The sequence below is a fragment of the Aspergillus homomorphus genome (assembly GCF_003184865.1).
Source record: "Aspergillus homomorphus CBS 101889 unplaced genomic scaffold BO97scaffold_66, whole genome shotgun sequence".
Taxonomy (NCBI): Eukaryota; Fungi; Ascomycota; class Eurotiomycetes; order Eurotiales; family Aspergillaceae; genus Aspergillus; species Aspergillus homomorphus.
In genome coordinates this window covers 62,959-87,563 of record NW_020291952.1, presented here as the reverse complement: position 1 = coordinate 87,563, position 24,605 = coordinate 62,959, and the positions used below count along the sequence as shown (strand labels likewise).

At 48.8% G+C, this 24,605-nt stretch overlaps 7 protein-coding genes across 7 annotated transcripts; 5 read left to right on the top strand and 2 right to left on the bottom strand.

Moving 5' to 3' along the window:
• Positions 1–175: 175 nt before the first annotated feature.
• Positions 176–1,643, top strand: BO97DRAFT_446877 (uncharacterized protein). The gene is made up of 5 exons (XM_025698699.1): positions 176–243; positions 291–410; positions 464–524; positions 584–720; positions 773–1,643. The coding sequence occupies exons 1-5, from the start codon at positions 201–203 to the stop codon at positions 1,393–1,395; spliced, it is 984 nt and encodes a 327-aa protein (XP_025546609.1). The 5' UTR covers positions 176–200; the 3' UTR covers positions 1,396–1,643.
• BO97DRAFT_446876 (putative origin recognition complex subunit 3) lies at positions 1,404–4,052 on the bottom strand. The gene is made up of 8 exons (XM_025698698.1): positions 3,939–4,052; positions 3,654–3,863; positions 3,528–3,601; positions 3,242–3,476; positions 3,046–3,185; positions 2,722–2,995; positions 2,546–2,667; positions 1,404–2,494 (listed from the first exon to the last, which is right to left on the bottom strand). The coding sequence occupies exons 1-8, from the start codon at positions 3,999–4,001 to the stop codon at positions 1,516–1,518; spliced, it is 2,097 nt and encodes a 698-aa protein (XP_025546608.1). The 5' UTR covers positions 4,002–4,052; the 3' UTR covers positions 1,404–1,515.
• A 149-nt stretch (positions 4,053–4,201) lies between these two features.
• Positions 4,202–6,990, top strand: BO97DRAFT_473673 (pentatricopeptide repeat protein). The gene has a single exon (XM_025700259.1). It carries the CDS (start codon positions 4,372–4,374, stop codon positions 6,931–6,933), a length of 2,562 nt encoding a protein of 853 aa, XP_025546607.1. The 5' UTR covers positions 4,202–4,371; the 3' UTR covers positions 6,934–6,990.
• Positions 6,991–7,247: 257 nt separating this feature from the next.
• Positions 7,248–8,418, bottom strand: BO97DRAFT_400120 (Sec63 complex subunit SEC66; the record flags this gene model as incomplete). The annotated part of the gene is made up of 4 exons (XM_025694278.1): positions 8,245–8,418; positions 7,802–8,109; positions 7,444–7,661; positions 7,248–7,383 (listed from the first exon to the last, which is right to left on the bottom strand). Exons 1-4 carry the CDS (start codon positions 8,342–8,344, stop codon positions 7,248–7,250), a joined length of 762 nt encoding a protein of 253 aa, XP_025546606.1. The 5' UTR covers positions 8,345–8,418.
• A 4,398-nt stretch (positions 8,419–12,816) lies between these two features.
• BO97DRAFT_473671 (Clavaminate synthase-like protein) lies at positions 12,817–16,543 on the top strand (the record flags this gene model as incomplete). The annotated part of the gene is made up of 4 exons (XM_025700258.1): positions 12,817–13,202; positions 13,261–13,515; positions 13,579–14,351; positions 15,781–16,543. Exons 1-4 carry the CDS (start codon positions 12,849–12,851, stop codon positions 16,541–16,543), a joined length of 2,145 nt encoding a protein of 714 aa, XP_025546605.1. The 5' UTR covers positions 12,817–12,848.
• Positions 16,544–19,200: 2,657 nt separating this feature from the next.
• On the top strand, positions 19,201–21,034 carry BO97DRAFT_251926 (uncharacterized protein). Its single transcript, XM_025690856.1, has 4 exons — positions 19,201–19,250; positions 19,379–19,617; positions 19,674–19,907; positions 19,977–21,034. The coding sequence occupies exons 2-4, from the start codon at positions 19,427–19,429 to the stop codon at positions 20,947–20,949; spliced, it is 1,398 nt and encodes a 465-aa protein (XP_025546604.1). The 5' UTR covers positions 19,201–19,250; positions 19,379–19,426; the 3' UTR covers positions 20,950–21,034.
• Positions 21,035–21,418: 384 nt separating this feature from the next.
• BO97DRAFT_400109 (MDR family MFS transporter) lies at positions 21,419–23,248 on the top strand (the record flags this gene model as incomplete). The annotated part of the gene is made up of 5 exons (XM_025694277.1): positions 21,419–21,589; positions 21,639–21,724; positions 21,779–21,979; positions 22,048–22,570; positions 22,625–23,248. 5 exons carry the CDS (start codon positions 21,419–21,421, stop codon positions 23,246–23,248), a joined length of 1,605 nt encoding a protein of 534 aa, XP_025546603.1.
• Positions 23,249–24,605: the final 1,357 nt, after the last annotated feature.

Below are 24,605 nucleotides of genomic sequence, written 5' to 3'. Positions count from 1 at the left end.
GAGGTGAAACTCCGCCGAAATTTTTGGACCAAACCAGCGGCGATTAGGATCCATGCCGGGAAAAAAAGCTGGCTCGCCGCCCCCGCTTGGCACGATTCTGCCGGCACTATTCATCTTCTTCCCCTCCCGCTTTCATATGCTCTTCCGCCGCGCCGCAGGTCGGCCATCCTGGACTACCTCATATCGGAGAGGAGGGAACGATGGCCGACCGTATGAGTGACAACCTGCTATGGCTATGCCTAGGTATGCTGTGATTGACCAGAGTTGGCACTGCTACTGACATATTGCAGGCGTCTCGCTGTTCTTCGCCGTTCGCGGGATCGTCACGGACCTCCGTCAAGTGCGCGAGTTGACGGAAATTAAGCATGTTGAAAGGGAAGATAGGATGATTAGTGAAGGCACCGAAGATGGTAGGATCTATTGTCACTGTTCCTCAGTATGCTTGTAGCTGAAAATAGGCCAGCGCTCAACCTAGACACGTTACAGAAACTCTCCGAGAGTACCAGCCATGATCTCCGAGCAGCGTACGATGATGACTTCCCCTCTTCCTTCAGGTTGAATATTGACCAAAATGTCACTCCAGTGCATTGCGTATCATTGCAGAAAGATCAACGAGAGGAGAAACTCGAGATCTGCTTCTGCAAGATCTTGTGAGCAAAGACAAATTGCGACGGAATAAGGCGCTTAATGCATTGTACTTTCTTGTTTCCAACCGTGCTCGTAAGGCGACTTTACACCGCGATACTTACTTGCTGCTGACTCACAGTATTAGTATCTCGCACCTCTGCCTGTTCCCGATTGAAAGACCTTCCCGCTTATACCGCGTTAATCAACTGCCTTTGTAATTTCCTCGACGAACATACTGAAGAGACGGTATCGACCGTATCGCCAATCCTCCCGAAAACAAGACCCCTGGGTGAGAAGAAAGCGTTAAACATTCTCAATATCGTTTTACGAGAAAATGTACCGGCCGCACTAGAAGCTGGTATCGTCAGTCGCTGGCTTGCCAAATACCCATTTCCGTGTGCCACCGGAGAACAGCCACGACGCCAGGACGTGGTGATCTTGATGAAAACTTGGTGGTCGGATGATGCTGTGATGAGTGCGATATTCGGCACCATATCTTCACATGTGGATGGTGCGAAGCAATTGCGCAAATACGGTCTAATGGGCAGTATGCTGGAGGAGAATGATCAGGATGACTATGACAGCGATGTGTGGATGGTGGATGGTGAAGATACTGCAGGCTCCTGGCGAGTATCGGGGCCACGAATTCAACAGAGAACCGCCGAGGAACAAGCTGTGAGAAGGCGCAGGCGAGAGGCAATGGTCTTGAGTGAAGGAGGTCGTGCTTTCGGCAGTGAGGATATCATACAACTACCAGTGACCGAGTGATTCATTGGGGAGAGATGACATTCTGGAATACAGAATACGGAAGCTGAAAAGGAATATACCGCATGCTCAAGATAATCATGATACCCTTTGAGATTCGGAAGGAGTATGTCGTCACTCCAGTCAGAGACCCATCCAAGCCGTTTTAGAAACATGATCGGCCTTCTTCCGGCTGCTTTTGACCATCCCGAGCGCCTTCAATTCCGACAAGGCCCTGTAGAACAAGGCCATCACTGTCCTTTCATCACAACTATCTCCTTGGTCGCTTTCGAAAACGGCATAGAAGGCCTGCCACAAGTCATGAATGTTGACTAGGGAACCAGACTCTAGATACAATTGATATAAGATAGCGGCCGCCGGCTGATGCGCGGAAATTCCGGCCTCGGCGCTCCCAGATGATGAGATAAGGTAGTCGAAGGGGCTCGAGAGAGCCCGTTCGACAGCGAAACGCGGTCGCGGGGAGAAGACTTCCTTGAGGGGATTTTTCATATCGAGGAGGAAGATTTCCTGCAAGATCAATGTGTTGGGCCTTATTAGAGTCTCCTCGAAATATGATTCCAAGAGAGCATAAAACCGGTCGATGACGTTTGTGAATTCTATATTTTCCTTTGGCAATCTAGCCTTGGCTTTGCTGAGTTTCACCCGCTGTTGCACGACAGTTGTCGCCACAACTGAATGTTGCTTGTCATATCCACTCTTGAGTGGTTCCGTTCCTTGATAGGGCTGGAGCAGACTCTCAAGCTCTGCTCCTAGTTGCTTGAATGCAGCGCGATCTTTGAGTGTGGTTGGCAACATCGTTGCAAAGACTTGCAGTTGGTCGGAATTGAGCGTCTTGACTGTTCGAAGAAGATCCTCGTATGACGCAGAGTTTTGCAGCTCCCCTGCAAGTGCCCGAATTGATAAATCAGACATGCTGGTCTTCTTAGAGAGATTGAGATGCTTCGAAGCACGGTAGATTGTATTCACGCATTGGAATATGTCGCGCATTTTCTGCTGACCCAGCTTTAACCACTGGAAGGTTTGTTCGAGCAGGAAGGCATCATCTCCCAACAATATGCGAACTCGTTCAGCGGAACCTTCTTCAATTAAGTTTTCGCAGAGCCTATGGCGCGTTTTAGACCCGGTGACTGACAATTGAAGATGGCACACTTACATTCGGAAGGATGGAAGGTTTCTGAGGGACTCGCAGACTCTGTCCTTCTGTATGGTGTGAACAGCGTCATTTCCTAGGAGCACGCTCAATGAATTGGCAAAGAAATGTGACATATAGGCATACTGCTATAGTCAGCATAAGGTACCGACATAAGGCAAGTCCAACAGAGCATATACCTTGACTGTTCGACTGAAAGCCTCAGGGGTCTGAAAAGAGTCGCTTGACTTCTCAAACAGCACGCTCGTGATGTTGCGACCTAACCAGAACTTCCCGTCCTGCTCGGCTTGTATCCTCCCGTAAATGCGATCTACACAATTTTTTGCTTCGTGGATCTCGAAATATCGCCCGCGTAGTAGGGCGACCGTGGACCGTGGTAATCTCCCTTCAAAAAGTTCCACTGACGTTGAGATACCAAATATAAGCGTGAATGGAATCCGATCGACCCACGAGCTAAGAGTTTTGAGTTACCAATACCATAAACTTGCCACGGCGTGACTCACCTCAATAGCGACAAGAGGTCTGCAAGAATACCAGGGTCGAACGCTTCACTGTCGCGAAATGCTAGGACCAGCTTTTTGACCCCTTTCCTTTGAGCATAATCCGCTAATAATTCAAGATCATACCCAAGCACTCTAGGCCCCTATGATGTTTATTAGCGCTCGTGTGTTTGCCGGCTGGGAAATGGGACAGCAGTACCTCTCGGTCGGTCACAAAACTCTGATAACCGTCGTTCCCTTCCGTATTTGTGATACCGAAGCGGATGATATTCTTCAGAGTCGTCTTGAGATTCGGGGCGTCCCCAGATTCCAATACGATCACTCCGCCTTCTCTAGTCGTAGTCAATTGGTCGTTGAGTCTTGAGAGCAATCGTCCGAGGGACGAGACATTCGAGCCAACCGTAACCAGCCCCGCAGGTATGCAGCCGTCATAACTGCTTTTCAGTTAAGAACTGGCTTGTATCGATGACGATATGCGATCTTACGTTCGGGGTGAGGTTGATCTGACAAAGGACAGGACGTTTGTCAGAACCTCGGAATCAACATCATCCAGAATTTCCTAAGCCAGCGTGAACACTTCCTCAGTAAATTGTGGCAATTCGCTCACGGACCTTGATCTTCGATTCCTGGGCGTTCCACAGTTGCTGGTAAGTCCGGTATCGTAGTTCGATGGACTTCGCATTTTCCTTGCCGTTCAAAAGGGCCACGAAAGGATGGGGCTTCGCAGCCCTTAGTTCATTTGTTCGGGTGACTTTACGCCGTTTCGTAGGCCGTTCTCCTAATAGTGTAGAATGATTCGCCGGCCGGTAAATGTAAACGCCCTTTCGGCTCCATCGTTAGCGACGTGGAGAGTGAAGGAAGCACAAGAGCTGCGACGGGGCAGATATGTACTGTACCTGGCTGTGGAATCCATCTTTCAATGTGCCTCCCACGTCTGCTTCTAGCAGATTGGCATCCATTGCCCATCAATCAAGGAATCGAAGAGTCGCGAGAAACACTACTATACAAAGAATATTAGGGATAGGGAAGAACGGTAGTTTGGCCGCATCGGTCCAAAGAAGGCGGAACCGGGCTCGCGTATGCGCTAAACTCAATTAAGGCGGTATTGGTTTTCCGCCGCGGAGCTTTGGATCTTCCTCCGCTTTTCATTCCGCCACCACCGCTCGCTATTGCTTCTTTTTTTCCCTATTCCTCCCCCCACCCCCAGCCTCCTTCTTTCGCGAACTCAACATATACACTCGCCAGTTATTCTCGATTGCGTGCGCCTCGCGTCGCCCCCATCGCCAAACCCTCGCAGTTTTTGTCCGATGCCCTAAACGATCGAACTTCATGCTCCGCCAGGCTGTCCGAGGAGCTCGGTGGTATCAGCATGTGGCCCGCAGAAGCCCGAGCGCTTTCTCATCGATAGCGCCACGCTACATCCATTATGGCGGGCCCAATGACAAAATTAACTTCTTTGAAAAAGCAACTAAGGGAAGCAAGCGTATGAGGAAAATCGACCCTGAGGCCGAGGACCGCGCCGAACAAGAAGAAGTGGAGGCAGAGCTGTCGAAGCTAAACAAAGAGCTGGAAATCCTGAAGGAGGGCGCTTTCGGTCCTAATAGCCAGTTCATTCGCGAACTCCCGGAGAAGGAGAGAGCCCTTGCCCTCGAAGTCATACGCCAATATGAGATCGAGAAGGGCCAGTCCAGAGCGAAAATCAGACTGGAGAATGTTTTCGACGACGAGCTTGACAACATGTTGAAGGAGGAATTTCAGGATCTGGCCAATGAGGAGGAGAATTGGCATTCGGATGCCAATGATAGAAAATTACGCAAAAAGGTAATCCGCAAATCCTACGAGATTCCATCCGATGAAACACAACATCGCCCTTATATTGAGAAGTTTAATGAAACTTTGAGAGCTATCGCTGAAGCTTCAATGGATGAGCGAGGGGGGCAACAAGTATGGAAATGGTATCGTCGCTGCAAGCGCATCGTCCCCGAGTTTTTGAGATCGTTGCCGGAAGAAGCATGGACGCTATTGTGGGATTCACAGTCTCAGGAAGGCTTACCGGGGCGCCAAGTCGCAACGCACCATCAAATCCTTGCTGAAGACGCGATGTCCATTGGCTTGCCTCTTTCGACGCGACGGATACTCTCTTATATCCAAGCCCTTTACATAACGGGGAAAACAGGGAAGGCCTTGGAACAGTGGGAGGCCCACCAGGCAGATCTCTGTCAGACGAAAGACGACCTGGAAGCCTATTGGACGTTGGGAGTACAACTTTTCTCCGCGGAAGGCAACCCTCAGCGAGCACAAGATATCGCCTTAGCCTTCCTCGCAAACGACGCATCTCGTCAGCCTCGTATTCTCATTCCCGTGATAACGGCCTGGGCCGAACAGTCTGGGAAGGCGGCAGAGGTTAAGGCTTGGGCGTTGTACCTCCAGCTTAAAGCCTTCAGTGACTACCCGATGACAATGGACGACTACGACTCTATCAGCATCGGTCTACTCAAAGCTGGCAGGCTGGACCTCGCCATTGCTGTGTTCAAAGATATGATGGTGACCGGGAATGATCCGGCAAACGACTCCGCTGCGCTTTATAAAGCTGCCCTCGGCCTGGCTGGCAACCTTCAGGCGTCCAGCGTCTCGGAGAAAGATGTGAACAGAGTGTCACTGGCGACCTTGACCCTTCTGCCTCGACGATTCCAAAATCGGTTCTTCTACGCCAGTTGGATGAAAAAGCTTATTGGCATGGGCGAGGTTGACTCTGCTGCACTGGTGGTTGAGTTGATGTACGAACGAGGCATAAATCCGGACCCGAAACACCTCAATGGTATCATTGCCGCTTGGCTGCGGGATGGTGACGCCGCGTCACGAGAAAAGGCCGAACGTCTAGGATGGGCGATGATTCAGCGACGAATTGACTCGACTTGGGTACGAATCGATGCAGAAGGGGAGGCACCCAAGGTTGATGTCCATGAGGACACGGATCATAGTCGCATACCCAAGTTTATGCAGCGTCCCATGCCCTGCGCAACTATTGAGACTTTTTCGATCCTTCTCCTCCACTACACCCGGAGAAGCGACGACGACATGGCCAAGTATTTGATTCAACGCCTAGCAGATGCACGCATCCAGCCCAATTCCTATTTCATGAACCATCTCCTCTACGCCGAGCTCAGGAAACAAGACATAGAGGCTCTGTGGAAGAAATACAAAATCTTGTCTGCCGCGACCCAACCGGACCTCGAGACATTTGCCTGCTTGTGGGACTGCGGCAAGCTCCAGTACGACCGTGGGCGAACACCGTTCGTGGCCGGCTTCCCCAGCGCTCGCGGTCTTTTTTCGGAAATGATGCGATGGTTTTCTGGGTTGCCGGCCCGTGGCCAATCACTCGCGCGGGAAGAATTCTCCAAGGAGTTTTATGACCAGATCATCCGCTGCTTCTGTCTGTCCAAGGACCTTCCCGGCACGCTCGTTGCTCTCCACGCGATGCGCGCCACATTCGGCTTTTTTCCTGACTCTACCACTGCCCGTATGATTGTTCTTCAGGTGGCCCGGATGGCCGGTGTTCCGGCTGACACGCCTAAGCGCCGTCTCCGGCGCCTTTCTAGCACCCCAAGGAGCAAGGAGAATGTCGCACATGTACAGACACTGGTCCAAATTCTCAATGACCGCAAGATGGCCGCGCTCGAGGCCCGGGGTCAAAACTTGAAGGGGCTCGAGCCCCATGAACAAGAGCAATACCAGTTGGAGATAATGGCCGAGTTGCTGCGTGCGGTAATGAACCGAACCGCCAAAGATCCAAGTGTCGTCGAGTCTGAAATCGCGGCGGTGGCGGACGAGATGGCTGTATCTGGGATTGACTTGGGACTGGCATTAGAGGGCGATAGCCTACTGCTGTAAACCTGTTCAAGCAGCGTACCTTACGGCTTACAGCATTGGCATATATGGCGTTTTGGGAAAGGATTCACCTCGGTCTCATGTACATAAAATGGTCTAATTTGGTGTAAAGTAAAAGGGGAACAATTTCGCTCTTGGACTTGTATCATAGGCTGTATCATATTGGAGATATTGGCCACCCCAAACCACTGGGAAAACTAATGAACGTCGACTGATGGTGTCATTATTTCGCACGAAACAGAACTGGAGCCGATCCCTGCACACCGAATATGCAAACAAGCACTAGTAAACCAAAGTCATAAAACGCATAGAGTCCCTTATTTCTTTGCCTGCTCGTCAGCCTCAACCAGCACCCCATCATCATCACTACTCCCCGCCACCGATGGCGGCGCCCCAGAAGAAGACCCAGGAGTCTTGATCGCCGGTGTGGAAGAATTTGGCGTGGCGGCACCACTTGTAGCGGTAGGGGTCGTGGGAGTAGCAGCGGCGGCGGGAGCGGCGGTGGCGGCCGACTCAGACTGTTTCCTAGAGGAGTTCGCATTCGTAGCCTCGGCATCCAACTCCTTCATAAACTCCTCCTGGGTGTTAGCCTTCTTGTTCTCCCACCATTTGCGTTCTTCCTCGAGCTTAGCCTGCTCCTTCTCCATGCGCTCCCGATAGAGGTCATTGTTCAGCATCTCGTTGGCGGATTGGAAAATGGTCTGGCCCCAGCCGGGGACGTAAGCGTTGGCCTTGTTTCAAGGTTAGCATTTGCAATTCACAAAGCAGTCCCCCACCTTCTCTCTCTCTTTTCCTCGCTCCTCAGGAATACCCCGGCCGCGAAACCAGCACTCAAAACACACATCATAGGCTGCAGGACATGGGTACAAACCTCAGCAACAACGTCGCGCACCTCCTCTTCCATCTCCTTCTCCGCTCTCGTAAACCGCTGCCACAGATCATCACCGACACTGCCCCGTTGCAACAACATCGCCAGGGCCTGCTTCTGCGATCTCAATTGCATGACGCGCTTGATGTCTTCAATCGCGCGACGCAGCAGCGCAGCCTTGAGTACCGACTCCGGGACCGCGGGGGCCTTCTTCTCCTTGCTGTCTTTTGGGGGGTCGAGGTGTAAGAGGTTGAAATAGATGTCGCGCTGAACGTGTGCGGGGAACCATGCTTCAAGGGAGAAAGCCTTTCCTGTTTGTCATTGCATCAGAGACGATCTGTAGCAGCTGGTTTCACGCGCATATAGTGCTTGATTCTTGTGTGCAGGAAGGATCGGGGGAGAGAGCTGGGAGGGGGGGAGGGAAAGTTTGAAGGCGCGGGACATACTGGCTTTGCGCTTGCGGTAGAGAGAAGAGAATGTTGCGAGGGAGCCAAGGAGAACGCCCAAGTAGGCAAACGGCACGGCGAGGGATAGCCAGTCTACCATCTTGAGTGGTATGTAATGTGTGTTGGTAGGCGAAAGGTGAACGAGAGTGTATGGTTGTTAGGGGGTGTTTTTTTAAGGCAAGCGGAAGCAGAAGGCGGAAGGAGATCAATTGAGTTAAGGATAAAGGCCAGGCTGGTGTCTTGGCCGCGTCACATGTCTGAATCCTTTATCGATAAGCAAGCAATCACTAACTGCGAACCACCGAACTGGATTGCGTTCCAGTCAGTTGCTGCCATCCATGACTTGGAGTTTTGGAACGAACTTAACCATGGCCAGCCTCTCTTCCGAGAAAATCAATACAGACTTCTGTGATCTTATCCATGTTATATAAAGTCATGCTTTGTGCTATGACAGGGAAAATAGCTTCATCAGCGCTGCACTAACCCCTGTCCCGTTCGTCAAGTCGGGGCTCTCAGAACGTGAGATTGCTCATTTGATCGTAAACAAGGGCGCGCGCACGATTTTTCTCGAGGAGGCTATCGACTCAATTTTCGGATAAAGCTTCCGTCTATAGGGCAGAGCTCAATGATTGCTCCGTCGCTTACATCGTTCTGTTAGGCCTTCAAACGAAGTCCATCCCTTGCGGTTTTCTACAAAACTGAGTGGTCATGATTCTCTAGAGAGCTTGGGATGAGTCTTATCCCCCTCAAGCTTGATGCCAACCATGAGAAATCAAGGAATCGACTATAGCTGCGTTCAACCGCAGAATGGATGCTTGGCAACAAGAGCTGCTCTCGAATTACCAAGTTAAACGCAAGAAGACATCAATCTAAGCAAATGAAGGGTACGCCTTGACTTTCCATTCCAATTGAACGAAATGTAGATTTAACACGAATTGCAGTATCATGGCTTCGCGTCGAGTTAAAGCAGCTGTGAATTCACTCAAGCAGTTGCCCGAAAATTCAGACCTTTCCTGGGCATCTGCCTTATTACCGTGGCGCTGAATAGTGCACTATGTCAGGCAGGCCGTTGCTGCTCTCTTGATGGGTTTGCTCTCTCCAAGGCGAGTCAGCTCTGATAATGCCAAATTCATAGCAACAGGTACGGAAGCAATGAACTGGCTCGGTGTTTGGAAGAAAGAAAACCCTTCCCGGCAAGCGTTAAGGGATAAGGTAGGTATTGTCATGCCATACGGAGTATTTTGGCGGAAGCCAGACATTTAGCGCAAGCTGAATAGACGGGAACATTGAAGCTCAAAGAACTGAAAAGATGAACTTTTCTCGAGGAAAAATGACAGTCATTACTTGCGAAAATAGTCTATCTCTATCCGCCCACCGGCGCTCTAATAACTTTTGAAGGGGTACAAGAGAAAATGACTATCAATACTTGATCATAGCGATCATTGACCAAGTACAGAAAGACTCCCACCACGATATCAACTATGTAGCTATGGCTCTTGCTCTTGCGAACGCATCTCGGTACGTATTGATGGATCTGATTCAAGGATCAGAGCGGCCACGTCAAATGGCTCGCGCAATGCAATGATCAATGGAGTGTCACTGTTGGTACGTGACGCGTTCGATGTCGTCGTTGGAATGCCAGATGTATAATGGGGCAAAGTACATTGCCGTAGCTTCAGAACGAACTGAATCGAGCTGTTGAAGCAATTTTGTCCAAGTCGTGCAGCTCTAGCTTGCATCTAACATTTCTGCTCCTTTCTTGGACTCGCTTGTGATTAGTGGGAACTAATCATCGGCACTATGGTGATATACCAGGATGCAAACAATAGACAATTATAGGAGTGATGGAGGGTGAAAAGCACACAACAAAAGGGATTCTCTGGTTACCATCACCCATCCAACTGATATAGTAGTCTCTAACGGGTGGCTTGCACGCTGCGAAAAGGCGGGTGGCTTGCACGCGGCCAAAAGGCAAGTGGGTGAGTTAAGGTGAGTGTGCAGTAAGGAAGGGTGTGCGATCACACTGGTCGCACAACAGTCGCGCAATCTCGCCTGCAAAAATTCCAATATCCACTCGCTTTTTCTCCAGCAACAATAACTGAAGTGAGACAGTATGCTGAGATTGCCAAGCCTCAAAACTGACCTGACTCGCGATGATCTACTTTACTGTAAGGTCTAGATGACCCTTAATATTCCCTCAGCCTGGTAACACTTCGCCTATTGGAGAAACGAGAGCCCAAGACCGCCACTGGTGGTACAAATTACGAGCATTATATGAGGATATGACTCCTCTTTTTCATTAAGAATGTGATGACAATGGCGTCAGAATTCACGAGATTCACTAATGCACCAGATATCACAAGTCATTCATCTTTCAGTCAGATTGATTACCTAGATTAGTAAGGAGCAGTGGTGATCAACAGTGCGAACAGAGATCGGACGGAGAGCCTAAGACACTACTATTTTGGTTCCATTCAACCCCAGGCTTGACTCCTCCGTCATCAGGCTCAAGTGGGGGCCTGCCAGAACCGATCCAACCGAATATCGGACAATATAGCCGATGCCGACTTCCTTGTCTTTCTTCGCAGCAAGGATGCCTGCAGCGAGCAAGAGCAAGCTGGGGAGTTGGCTAACTGACTATGATGCACTTCGATCACAGCTGCAGGCAATCCACTCCGTCGCCGATGTCATGATACATACAGGTTTGCTTGGGCATTTCCGCCCCGGTGGTGTGGCTGGGGAGGCCGAGAACGAGAGCCAGGAATACCTATAGAAGCCGGAGAGTAATTTGACAAACTAGCCCGCTTGCCACGGGAAGGATCATACACGAAAAACAGAGTAAGAAGAGGTGGGACAAACCCGGCCTTAGGCCTTTTGCACCCCACTTGGGGCATTCTCTACTTACGCGGCCGCAGGCCGTGCAGACCAGCAAAGCGAATTCGGTTCTACGCATACGCAGCTAATTCCCTTGGTCTGAATTCATTCTTTACGGGTCCTGGCACCTACATAGCCAGCTGCATTTTGGCAGGCTCAATCAGGTTAAGAGACCTTGAATTGAATTGATTGAATGGAATTGAATTGAAATCCCTTGACGTTGACTAGCTACCACGAAGTAGTACTTAGTATTTACTATACAGTACATGTCAACAGACCCACCCGCGGATATGATAGTATCTACGGAGTACGGAGTACATGCCGGAATCTGCCCGCGCTTACTGTCTTGCGGAGCGATGATCTGTGGCTAAGTATGCAAGCGCCGTCGCATCGCTTTCGCCTCCGATTCGGGCAACGAACAACCTGCGGCTGGTAGAACTGATTGGCTCCACATGCCCGTATTATTGGATCTTACTAGTCACTGGCTGCAGCCTGTAAGTAGTTACTACTTGGTTAGCACACAGTCTCAGCAGAGTAACTACGTACCAGTAGGTATCATTACACATGTCTCACAATAATATAGTCACATGCAAGCCAGGAACAACCCAAACCTGAGGCATTGAGAAAATTCAGTCATTATACATGTCGGCCTCAGATAGACAATACTGAGGGTCAAGAAAATTGTCCCGATTGATACAACCATGGTCCAGAGTACCACTCTACAGCCTCACAATACAAAGCAGGAATAGACAGATTAAAATTGGACTACTATTCGTAGAAGAAAGAGTAAGAGAACAGTCTATAGGTGTTCATCAAACAGCGATACATAATTCCAATGAATTGACCGGTTTATAACCAATTGAAATCTTGCAATCCGAAAATTTGCTCAACTGCCAGATGGGCAGGGTACTGTACAGACGGTAGTGTTCTTAGTGTACTGGCAAAGTTACTCCGTATTGCTCGCCGCTATGATGTAAGTCTATTTTCTGTCCAGGTACATGAGATATCTACCATGATCATATTGCGCTCGTACTGCAATAAGTGTTCTGTCTGCGCCCTTGCATGCCTAGGTATGGGCTGTACCTGATACGATTCGGAACCAACCAAATGGATCTCTTACTTTCCTCATTACTTTCGTAAGCACAATTGAGGAACTGCCCGTGCTTGCATTGGGTTGAGATTCTAGTGATACAAAACTGTACCCATTTGTCTACAACCCCTTGGCATTACTGCGGGATTTTTGGTGTGGCCGCTTGGGTTAAGGACCATGAATACAATCAGCTGAAGTCAAGTTATTTAGCAGACCTCCAGGCAGGCCGTTGCTTGCCCTATTTGAGTTGAGGGGCACGACTGGGAAGGGGTTGCCTTTCAGCTGCAGATCTGTTCTGCTATATTAGATCATGCAACATCATAGGAAGGTAGGCAATACAGAGGTATGTACTGTACTAAGCGTAACCAGGTCTGTCATATTTAGTTAGAATAAGCAAAATTCAAAGCACAAGAGACCAAAGACAAGAAGGCTACTCATAAAGCGGCTGTAGCATGTCTCGAGTCTCTCCCATTGACTTTTACCTAGTCTAATGACTTTGCATTAGCTTGTCTTATTTCTCTTATATCAATTGATCAAGTACCTTCTGTTTCCTTTAGGCTATCTACCCAGTCATCTTCATCTATCAACTGTACGCACGCATCCCATCAGTGACCCTAGCAAGTTAATACATTCCCGCGCAATGAAGCTTCCGGCACCAGAACTTCTTCAACAAGTCCACGTTCCCCTCAATGGGGGACAGCCCGAGCCTATAGCTTCCTTCAACTCTGCAAAAGCAGCATACACCCAAGATCGAGAGGCCGTCCAAGAAAGCTTGTTGCGATTATGCTCTGTGAGCTCATGGCACAAGAGCTCAAGATCGGCGTTTGTTCCCCAGCCAGTTCTCATCTCTTCGGTGCACCAGCGCCAATGGAAGGCACTCAACGAGGCTCTAGTCTTGGCTATAACTGACATTGTCGAGAATTGGTGGACGGACTCGGAGTCGAGATTTCCAGAACGTATGCCTCTGGAACCTGCAGAAGAAGACCTCCTTCGTGTACGCTATATTACTACATGGCTCCATAGTATGAATTACTAAACCATTGGCATCCTAGTGGATCGACAGCCAAGTTCCCGACAATCTGCCACCATACCGAGAGTGTCGCGGATCGTGGAGACCAGACTTCCTGATTGAAAAAGACAACTCTGAAAGCAGCCCGGGCTCTGTGGAGAATTTCCGAATTAGTGAAATCAACGCTCGATTTTCCTTCAATGGGTTGATGTTTGCTGCTTGCGGACAACAGGCTTTTAAAGAGCAAGGTATCTGTGACGGAGGCAATGGTTTGGTCGGTGCGACTGAGCCCGAAAAGGTACGCTGAGGATGTTTTCATTGAGAATAGATCGCACGGTAGCTAAGGGCCAAGTTTAACTAGTTCCTGGGAGGCCTTTTGAGCCTTTTTAATCCCGACTTGCCATTGCACCTCCTCAAAGGAGACGAACAAGGCGTTGACATTCATATGATTGTCGCATTTCTCAGAACACGTTTTGGAATCAGCCCTCGCTTCGTGCTGCCGGATGATCTTCGACTGGTGCCATATGCACAAAACAAAAGCGGTTACAAACTCTGTTGTGTGGTTAAGAAAGCTGAGATTGAGGACACCGGACGCTTAGCCTCAGTGTTTTATCATGATGGTGAGGCCGTGGAAGAGATTCATCAGGTTGGTCTTGAGCTCCACCAGAGAGAAATTCGGGCTCTGAGTCCGGAGATGCTCCGCCAAATTAGTCTCAGATGTTTCAATGACATGCGTACTATTTTGCTGGTCCACGACAAGCGGATGCTCGGGATAGTCAGGCAGCAACTCGACTCTTTAGTGGAAAGGAACGTCATTACGCATGCACAAGCGAAGATTCTTGACCATGGCATTGCTGATACAATACTCCCTGGCTCCTCGGAACTAGAGCAGTTCGTTGGATCTTGCAAGGAAAACCCTGAACTCAAGCAAGACTACATCCTGAAACCGATTCGAAGTGGAAAAGGCGATGGCATTGTGTTTGGCGAAGACATTGACCCCACTGAATGGGTGTCAAGATTGGAAGGTTTGCGCTCCTCAACGTTTGCCCTTGGTGATGGCATCTGCATTGTCCAGCGCAAGATCAACCAGATTCAGTATGATTTGATCCTGGGCCCAATGGGCGTCAAGGCCAGGTATCCCCTTGTTGGAACGTACCACTCGATTCATGGCGAATTCCTTGGAGTTGGTGTGTGGAGGAGCAGCCCAGATCGGATCTGCGCGATTAGCCATGGAGGTGCATGGACATGCTCTGTAATCAGGGCTAGCTGAGTATCTTTCTCCTAATATGAAAAAATTATGCCGCTTGTTAAACATGGCTTATGTTTCTGGGCGATGTTCATCAGTTCCTTTTTTATTCTTATTGTTTCAAGCAAAGCATAAACAGAGCAAGCACTAGAAATAGAGACATATCTTAGCATTACTCCGCGGCGTATGTAAAGGTCAGCTGTAAATTGCTGAAAATCATAAAATTATCTCCACAATTGGGTACTAGGTCATAGAAAACATAGAATCTACATTTAGCCTCAATGTAACACTAGCCTGAATGAGACCACTCACCTACCGGAGAGTGCTTCAGGCAAGAAGAGATTCTCAGCTGAGGTACGGAGTACATAACCAGTAATACCAGGATACGCTATACGTAGCGGCACAGGAACTAATGCAGTTGCAAGAATGGCGCTAGCAAGGGGGACCCAGCTGCATCTGTAGAATCATACATTCATGTCTACTCGGCGGCGATGAGCCACACGAAATCCCTAGGTCACGTTCTTTAGCTGATGTTGGTCAATCAGGGCTTCCGTACAGAGGGATCGTAGCAAGATCTGCAAGCTAGAGAGCCGTCCGCTGCTAGTATACCCTACTAGATGTCACCTATTGTCATTTGTAGGCAGTGTAGAGTACATCGTACGAATGTCCAAAGGGTAGCAACGTGTTCAATCGGAAGTAGCAAGGTACACGTAATGGTACGAGACTTCGCTCAGTGAGCCTTTGCCTCAATTTACACTGCCTGTCACACGCTCGCTCTATATGTAGCTGGCGTAGCTCCTGCCTGTCCCTTAACCGATCAGATAAGTTAAATTGACGAGTTTCTCTCTTGTCGCCGGTATATCCTTATATCATACGGAGCCAACACTGCATCTGAGTAGTTTGAGCCCTTTCTCTTCTGCTGCTACTACTACTGCTTATTATCATCACCATCATCATCATCATCATCATCATCATCATCATCATCATCATCATCATCATCATCATCTTCTTCTTCTTCTTCTTCTTCTTCTTCTTCTTCTTCTTCTTCTTCTTCTTCTTCTTCTTCTTCTTCTTCTTCTTCTTTTTCTTCTTCTTCTCACCAGGTGTCCTTGAATCTGAATCTGTGCCTAAATTTCGCCTGAACATGCGGCAAGTAATGAGGACTTTGAAGCCCATCAAACCGGTGGGCTTCACTCGCAGTAAATCAACCATATCTGAAAGATATCACAAGAGTGATGTGGCATATTTCGCAAAGGAGGTATCACGCGGAGTGCCACACCTGGTAGTTAATAATCTCAGCTATGCCACCTGCCCCAGCCACACCGCCGAAATATCGAACATACTTCGCACAAGCGGCATTCTCAAAGTCAGTCTTCAATTTGAGGACGACTCCAGCCGGTATCTTCAGAAGCTTGTTCAGGCTCTTCACGATCACCACGACCACGGACTCCCCATCACCCACAGTGCATCTCGCGGCTGGTTCTGGGACATCCGGCCTAACAGCACCACATTCCAAACACCATCGCATCAGGCCCGGTCAGAGACCATGGAGGAGTTTCCGTGGCACACTGACTGCAGCTACGAAGAGGCGCCACCCCGGTTCTTTGCCTTACAGGTCCTGCGAGAAGACCGCTGTGGCGGCGGGACGCTCTCCGTGATGAATGTCGGAAAACTCAGCTCACTCCTCTCGCCGTCAACTTGCGCTACTCTCCTCCGACCCGAATTCCGCATTAACGTCCCACCGGAGTTTGTGAAGCATGATGCGAAACGTTATATTGTGGGGAGTTTGATGGCTACTGGTGCAGAGGGATTGCCTAGTATAATTCGCTTCCGTGAGGATATTCTCACCCCTTTGACAGCCGAGGCTGCGCTTGCGCTGCAGGAATTGAAGGAGTGCTTGCTGGGGCTGAAGGTGCAGGCTGAGATGGTCCATCTTACGCCGAAATGTTTACCAAGGGGCTCTGTGATTTTGATGGATAATTATCGGTGGATTCATGCTCGCACACATGTCATGGACCCTGAACGCCATTTGCGGAGGGTTCGGTGGGACGCGAGGCCCTTCTCCTCTGTTTGTATTTAGGGAGGATTCTGGGCTATTGTGGATTGCGAATGTGGCGGAAGATACTGACTGCCTAGTTCAGCGGCTGCTCATGAAAGTCTAGAATCTAGTCGAGACATTTCCATTACAGGAGAGAAATTAATCATAGAGTTACTCGAACGACATATCTTAACTCAGATCTCATCTCGCTCATCTTCATTTATCATAGTGCTAGGCCCAGCAGAGACTATAGATGCAATTGATCTACGGTTATATTGACTAGTTCCGTACCATATTCAGTAACCTCTCAGAGTCGAAGTCCTTTGACATGGGCTCTTAGTTACTATCTAGCATAGTTAATCAAGCCGTAATTTAGAACCAATCGATCCAGCCACCTAAATCAAACTTCGCCACTACGTACCAAGAAAAGAGCAATGGGTCCTTGCTCTGTTTGTTGTCTTGTGTTGAAAATTACTGTTTTCTCCGCAGCCCTGTAAGCCACAAATATGCGGAAATGATCTCCTAGGCTGTTCGAGCTTGAATCGGGTGGTATCCACAACGGATTACGCCGCCCGGACATCCCCTCACATATGTGTATTTCACTAGTAACGACCCAAGTCAGATCAGTCGCACTGCATCGCAGCGTACCACATCCCCAAAGAATTGAAATTTCTGGTTTACGACTTTTACAATCGGGTTTATCGTGCGGACTACGGAGTACTTCGTAATCATAAATTCAACCTAGGGCGACGGGCCAGATCCCACTCAAGCCTGAGTAGGTTCGACCAACGAACCTTTCTCCTTATTGGGACGGCCCGTCCTGTGGGCGGGCCGATCCGTCCGTCAGCTGATCTAGGAAATTACTGGTACTCGGTTTACTCCTGCCACGTCGGCGTCATGCAAACGTAAAGAGTGGATCGTGGACCTGGATCAGATAATCTCAGATCTGCCAATTCCATTCAAGCTCATGCTCAAAGAGGTAGCGGTCGAGTCAACTTGGGGCGGTAAGGTAAGTTTGCCACTGGACCACTGTTTACGTTCTCGAGCAACCCCGGTAAGTAGGAATCAATTACCTGTTATCAGTCCGGTGCTGTGAATAGGGTGGTGTTGGCATTATTAAGAAAAGTCTAATAAATGAAGCGTTATTGATTCTTGACAAGGGAGAGAAGACATAAGCACTCTGAAGGAGGAGGGGGGAAGTGACGTACAAAGAAGAGAAAGAGAAAGGCTGAGAGACGCTGAGACATTCAATATACTCGTGCAGAACTTGCAGGTGCTGGTACTACGCTATAGCACGGCTGTCTGCTCTATAAATGACGTGCTTCAGAGAGCCAATACTGGATACTAATACAAGATTACACCTCCGGCCATGATCGATCCTCCTACGTCGTGTACCTCGGAGTACAACTAATGTATAGATGCGCGACGATCGACCTGCTTTGGATTACATGAGTGAAACATGCATCGCCTAGGCTGTGCCCAATTCCTGGTCAGTTCCGAGTATCCCGTTCAGCTCAATCTGCCCCTGCGAGTTTACCTTTCTCGGCTTCTATGGCTCTCGTAGTAGTGATAACTGTCATCAACCGAGCTGAAGAGCTAAGTATTTCCTGCCCAAGTCCTGACGTGATCCGATTTCACATGTTCAGCTATTCCATCTCAATGGTCATTTTCTCGGGAATATTCAACGGCGTTACTTGGTCTTCGCTTTCAGCGATGAGTCCATCTCTGAGCTACGCTTATTCGAAGTTCAAGGTCTTGCTGACTGTGTCTGTGTCGGTGAGTTCCAAGGCATACGATGATGCCAATGCTCTACATTCTCCAGTAACTCAGTCTTTTGAGCATTCTCCCATGGTTAACTCTTTGGTTTCCTTCCGTATCTATGTGAATTCCTACATACACTATTCTCGAAGTACGCTGTGCGTCGTACAATGCATTAGCGTATCATCTAAAGACAAGACGTGTCGTGCCCAGCGGTTTATTACGTTTGAGAACTAATGAAACAATGCATTAACCATGTGTAGCACTCATTGGATAGATTGAGAGAGCTATTTTTTGCTTGCATTTGTCGGTGGATACGATAAGCGTTGTAACCTTCCTCGGCACGGTCATGTCCTAGTGCGGTAGCTCAGCCGATACCGTCCGCCAGCGTTTTGTCCCAAATCCCGATCCTCAGGGTACGGTACCTATTTCTAAGGGGGAAGTCAACTTTACATTTGATTACGTGCAAATTCACAGGTACGACTAACATGTCAATCAAGGCTGAGAAAGGGGTTAGTGCGCCCTTGTTGCAATTCTGATCTGCCACACCGCTAAGACCTCCCGGGTAGATCGCCACCTTTTTCAACCTGCTTGCCCACCTTCGCAGTAGAGTTTGAGACTCTATGGCATCAGTTATGTCTAGTCAAGTTAATTGGTCGGACCATTCCGTGCCTCGTTTCATCAGGGACACCTCATTTTCCTCACAGAACCAACAATTCGCAGAAATACCGCACGATCCGAAACAAATAGGGAAGTCCAAATCAAACAGGGTCCATCTCATATGCAGACTAACTAGGGCGAATGTCTTGGCATTTCTTAATCAATCAGTCTTGTCAATATAGTACCGCTGGCCTCAGCGTAGTACCTTCCTAGACAGAATTACACAACAGGGGGAAAAAAAACCTAATCTCGGAACAGCAGACCAGAATCTGATCCATACGGTAATCTTTAAAGAAGTCGGTCGATTCCAAATTGAGCGAACGCAATTACGGTATGTCCCGTGGAGACAAGAATGTGGCTATTCTTGATTGCCAGACAATGACCTTATAAGATCGGAAAGTTAGGTGCTTCCCTGTGCGCTTTTAAACGTGAATGACTGAGACGGTTCTCTTCAGAAAGCCCCAGAACATAAAAACTCCCCTTTCTTGATCGCTTCATTCGTCCAGGATGACTATCAAAGCTTTTCCCCTGTCAGAAGTGCTGGCGGTTTCGGGTATCCATCCGTTCTACAACCCCAATATACTCTACCCACCTAATCCTGATGAAATCCAGTCTGCTGTGCAATCAGCAGACGCACGTTCTACGGAGACTATGAGTAGTAGGCTCGAGCTGCTACCACTGACTACCAAGAAGGAACTGTATGTCGAGCTCTACGCTTCATTTCTTTATAGCTCATTTTACTCATACCTCTCAGCTATCAGGTTGTCGAGCGATTGACCAAGGACACGAGCCCGCAGAATGAGTACCGTCGTAGCTCTTACGTCAGCATCACAGGTGGTGGTTCTGGGGGATTACCGTTGATGTTTTTGTCTGATGCAAAAGAGAATCGTCAACAGCGTGCTGCGTTTGGCGAGTTTCTGAGGACTTCGGGGGTTGTGGACCCGCATGATTGGATCCTGACAACGCATGCCTCGGGTTATATGTATAGGTTCGTTTCAGCCCTAGTGGAGGATTCGATGGTAGAGCTGACCTTGACTTTCCTTCGCGCGCTGCGCAGGTCGCTTGACCTCATGAGTGAAATTCTGGAAAATGCAGGAGGGACGGTTTTCAGCGCGGGTAATTTCATGACACCTGACGAAGTTGTGCGCGCCCTTGTGCAATACAATATCAACGTTTTGACTGGCGATGGCAGTCAAGTCATTCAGATTATTCACCATATTTCGACCCTTCCTGAGGAGAAGCGAGACGGAATCAAGCTGACGAAAGTGATCTACACATCTGAGCCGCTTACTGACGGTCAGGAAAGACATATTCGCACGACACTTGGCCCGGTCAAGATATGCTCCGTCTTGGGAAGTGCAGAAGCAGGCCCATATGCACTCCATAATCCAGATCTCACTGGGGAAGCACGGCTGAATGGCTCTATGGACTTCGTTTTTGACACACGCAGCGACCTCATCGAGATCCTGCCTACTTCCGTCATGGAAAGTGATCCTCCCCCTAGCTTAAAGGCCATCCCGGAAGGTCAAGAAGGTATCATTGTCCAGACATCCTTGCAACGTCGGCGCAATCCTCTTGTGCGCTACATCACTGGCGATATCGCATCCGTCCATCCGTTGCCAGACATTGCGCGGTCCATTGTTCCAGAATCTGAACTTCAACATCTTCGGGTTCTACGACTTCGAGGTCGTGACCGTCGGTTTAGTTTCAAGTGGTATGGGGTGTATTTTGAATTTACAAACATTGAGAAGTTCATGCAGAGAGAAGGATTCGGAATCTTACAATGGCAGATTATCAGAGGGACCCATGATTCCTCCCCGCAGATAACCCTTGAGATTAGGATGCTTAGGGAGGCAGCTAGCGAGCACTTGATTTCTCTACAGGATTTCGTCTATGAGATGGAGACTTTTTTCTTTGTCCTGCCAGAAAACCGTCATTTGTTTCGGCTGACATTTATTGAGAATTTGGGTGAGTTCGAGAAGAGCGGTACAGGGAATAAAGTGATGAAGTTTGTGGATAGAGCACATTAGCTCGCTTAGGATATGATTCTGTGTGTCAGTCAAATGATCCACGACGCGTACGCACAGTCACTATTACCATGGAACTACCTAGCTGATTTTATATTAATTGGTTTACTTCGTCTTATCACTGCATGTTTCGCGTGTGATAGATGCTTACGATGTCTCTCATTTTATGCATCTAGCACGTAAGTGGCAGGGGCCTGCAGCTTGCTGAATTCCTTTGTCATATGATGACGATCTCTCGAGTGATTCACCTTGATTAACCTATTATGTCTTGGAAGGGGGTTTGGAATGCACAGTCGGGGGTACGGCCACACTAATCCTATCTATTACCACTAGTTTATGTCATTGCATGCCCCAAGCAATGTTAGGGTTACTTAAGTAAGTAATCACCGTTGTACATCGGTCACGGATCTTCTTCTAAAAAGCTGGTATCAACCTGCACCGTCATTCATTATACCCAAGGCTTCCAACAACAATGGGCCCAGAAAGCATCTCGGATGCAGGCGTCCATGGGACACTGCACACATCAGAAAAGCTGGAGGCAAAAGATGAATCGCACGAAGAGGATATTATTGAGTATCCAACTGGTATCAAGCTTGTCGTGGTACTTGTTGCCATATTTTCGTCTTTGATCCTCACAGGGCTGGTCTGCAAAATTCCATGATCTTTGAAGTTCTCGCTAAATGAAGGATTAGGACTTCAACATGATTGCGACAGCATTACCCACCATCACCGCGGATTTTCATACCATCGCCGATGTTGGTTGGTATTATTCTGCATAGTAAGCGCATCTTCGGCTACTCTAAGATTAGCCTGTTGCTCTAATGCATGTCAGCCGTTTGACTTCTTGCGCCTTCCAATTTATGTTTGGCAAGCTTTACCATCTCTTCTCTGCCAAATGTGTATTCCTTGCCTCGGTGCTCATTTTTGAACTGGGATCTTTGCTCGCCGGTGTAGCGCCCACTTCCAGCGTGTTGATACTGGGGCGAGCCGTCTCTGGTATCGGTTGTTCAGGTATCATTTCTGGAGTCCTTACGTTAGTTTTGCCTTTTCGTGTCCATATCCCCTTCTCTTGTTATGATAATAATTAACCAATACGTCTAGCATTATAGCAAGAAGCTTTCCTCTTCGTAAACGTCCGCTATATACGGGACTAGCAGCAGCACTCGAAGGCATATCCTCAACCGTTGCTCCAATGCTTGGCGGACTCCTGACTCAATACATCTCATGGCGATGGTGCTTCTATATCAATCTCCCCCTTGGAGGTCTGTCCTTTATATTAATTCTGTTGTTTTTCCAAGATCCATTGAAAACCAAAAGCACAGTCCTGCCATGGAGGGTAAAGCTCAAGCGACTTGACTTGCTAGGAGCGGGGCTTTTTGTCCCCTCTATCACCTTCTTTTTGTTGGCGCTCCAGTGGGGAGGCACGGAGTACGCATGGAACAACGTACGAGTTATCGTTCTCTTCGCCTTATCCGGCGTTCTCCTCATTGCCTTCATCTGGCAGGAGAAGAGGGAAGGGGATAATGCACTGCTTCCCGGACGAGTTATGCGCTCGCGAAGTGTGCTTGCCGGGATGTGGTTTGGCCTCTGTAACAATTCGTCTTTGTCGGTCTTTGAATATTACGTATGCCCACCCTATCCTTTCATGCGTTTGTTCACTGACCTGTTTTTGAATAAGATGCCGACCTATTTTCAAGCAGTTCGCGGGGTGTCTGCCACAATATCAGGAGTACTTTGTCTGCCTATCGTGGTGGGACTGATTCTTTCCATTCTAGTTGGGAGCTCCTTAACCAGCGCTATTGGATACTATACTCCCTTTATGATCATCACCGCGGTTCTGAGCCCAATAGCAGCAGGGTTGCTTACAACATTGCAGACCGAGCAGTCTCTTGCTTCTCTTATCTGTTATCAAGCCCTTTTGGGCGTCGGAACCGGTATCGGATTCCAAGGGCCCCAGGTAGCCGTCCAGACTGTACTTCCAGTCGCAGACGCTCCAACTGGCATTGCCCTCATTATTTTCGCCCAGAACTTCGGGCCGGCTGTCTTCGTCTCGATTGCTCAGACAATTTTCACTGGAGAACTTCGCACGCGTCTAGGAGAGATGCTGCCGAGCCTGGGCACGCAGTCATTGACGCAGATGGGGTTTTCCGATATAGAGCAGCACGTTGCCCCTGCTGATATACCTCGGGTGATCGAGGGGTACGTTAGAGCTTTGACCACAGCCTACTTTCTTCCGGTCGGTTTGGCTTGTTGCCTTATGGTTGGAGCCTTGGGAATGGAGTGGAGAAGCGTAAAAAAATAAGGGGCTTGGATGCGTGATCTTTGGACGCACATAACTCCAGATTTGTCATCTTCTATAGCTCGCTAGACTAGACTGACTCCATGCTTTTCAAATCTTCCTTCACGTCTCCATCACGTGCATGTGACGCTCCTTGATGGATCAAAATCGGTGTCAATTGTGGAAATCAACTACGCAACATGTGCTTCAACTGCGCAATACTATTCTAGAGCTAAATGAACTTATATCTGGGGTGACTGATTACCCCTTTCCCTTATAATTGTGATGTGTGCCCTGCGGCACTTGTGGCGAGCGGCTTCGAAATCTTGTGACGCCTCCCTCCGTAGGATCTAGTACTGCACCAACCATGCTAGTGTCCTGCGAAGGCTGCTCTATATTATCTTGCTTATCTTGAAATCCATCCCCCCGCCCGCCCAGGAAGTAGATAGATAGCCCTTGATGTCTTAGACTCCGGTAGCGCCAGCTATTTACGGATACTGCTTAGCTCAAACCGAACGAAGCCAGGCGAGTATTCGCTTATACGAGTACGACAAGCTGGTCGACGCTAAGCCCATCTAATGTAAGCTTAATCCGAGTATACAACTCCCCAGGCAGGGCATGTCGTGTCGCATACGCAGTTGAGACGTTCTGTGCGTTATAACCAAGTTGGACAAGACATTGTGTGTACAAGTTTCGTGCGGCCACCCAAGTTCAATTCTCTCACGAACGATACTCGAGAAACAATTGATTACCTCAAGCCGGCCATGCCAAGAAACGAAAGCTTGTTATGCCAGCGAAAGGCCTTTCGTGTGGTATAGTAAGCCAAACCTACATGGTATTAGCAAGTACGTTATTTCGGCTGCCGGGACAAATGAGTCATGAATGAGGGGAGGGGGGAGCTGAGTCGGGAAGTCTTGACTGGGTAAAGTAAGGATCTTGCTGCTAGGTTTCATTTCTCAACACGGTTGTCGCTGAAAGTTCATTAGCTTTCCGACGATTCACGGCTTGTCCTCGCACTGCACTTGAGGAATGCACACCAGGTGTAATGTTCGATAAAATGACTACCTTCCTGCAACATTGCACGTAGGTCCAGTAGTTTGCATGGTGAACCAGCTTTTCATGCGCTTCTCACCTACTCTCTTCGACGCACCTATGAGGCACCGGGCGATCTACTTTCATTTCTCCTTTGGAGGTAATTCATTTCAGCCAAACATATGTCCGAAGATCCCTGGCTCACTTGAAGGTTGAAGCTAACAGGTTAGCTTTTCTCCTTGTAGATAAACTCAATTGTGGAGGTTATCTGAAGTATGGACGGACGTACAGTACCCTCCAAAAAGTTGATGAAGGGCTCTTTTTAGTTACTGAAGCGGCTGTGTCTTAC

Excerpts from the sequence above, each read along its gene's own strand:
- BO97DRAFT_446877 (XM_025698699.1), top strand. The coding sequence starts at position 201 with ATGGCCGACCGTATGAGTGACAACCTGCTATGGCTATGCCTAG. Across the intron at positions 411-463 it reads TAGTGAAGGCACCGAAGATG|CGCTCAACCTAGACACGTTA; the intron begins GTAGGATCTATT and ends AAAATAGGCCAG. Across the intron at positions 525-583 it reads AGCCATGATCTCCGAGCAGC|TGCATTGCGTATCATTGCAG; the intron begins GTACGATGATGA and ends ATGTCACTCCAG.
- BO97DRAFT_446876 (XM_025698698.1), bottom strand. The coding sequence starts at position 4,001 with ATGGATGCCAATCTGCTAGAAGCAGACGTGGGAGGCACATTGAAAGAT. Across the intron at positions 3,477-3,527 it reads AGATCAACCTCACCCCGAAC|TTATGACGGCTGCATACCTG; the intron begins GTAAGATCGCAT and ends ACTGAAAAGCAG. Across the intron at positions 2,495-2,545 it reads AACCTTCCATCCTTCCGAAT|GCTCTGCGAAAACTTAATTG; the intron begins GTAAGTGTGCCA and ends AACGCGCCATAG.
- BO97DRAFT_473673 (XM_025700259.1), top strand. The coding sequence starts at position 4,372 with ATGCTCCGCCAGGCTGTCCGAGGAGCTCGGTGGTATCAGCATGTGGCC.
- BO97DRAFT_251926 (XM_025690856.1), top strand. The coding sequence starts at position 19,427 with ATGACTATCAAAGCTTTTCCCCTGTCAGAAGTGCTGGCGGTTTCGGGT. Across the intron at positions 19,618-19,673 it reads CTGACTACCAAGAAGGAACT|CTATCAGGTTGTCGAGCGAT; the intron begins GTATGTCGAGCT and ends CATACCTCTCAG. Across the intron at positions 19,908-19,976 it reads GCCTCGGGTTATATGTATAG|GTCGCTTGACCTCATGAGTG; the intron begins GTTCGTTTCAGC and ends CGCGCTGCGCAG.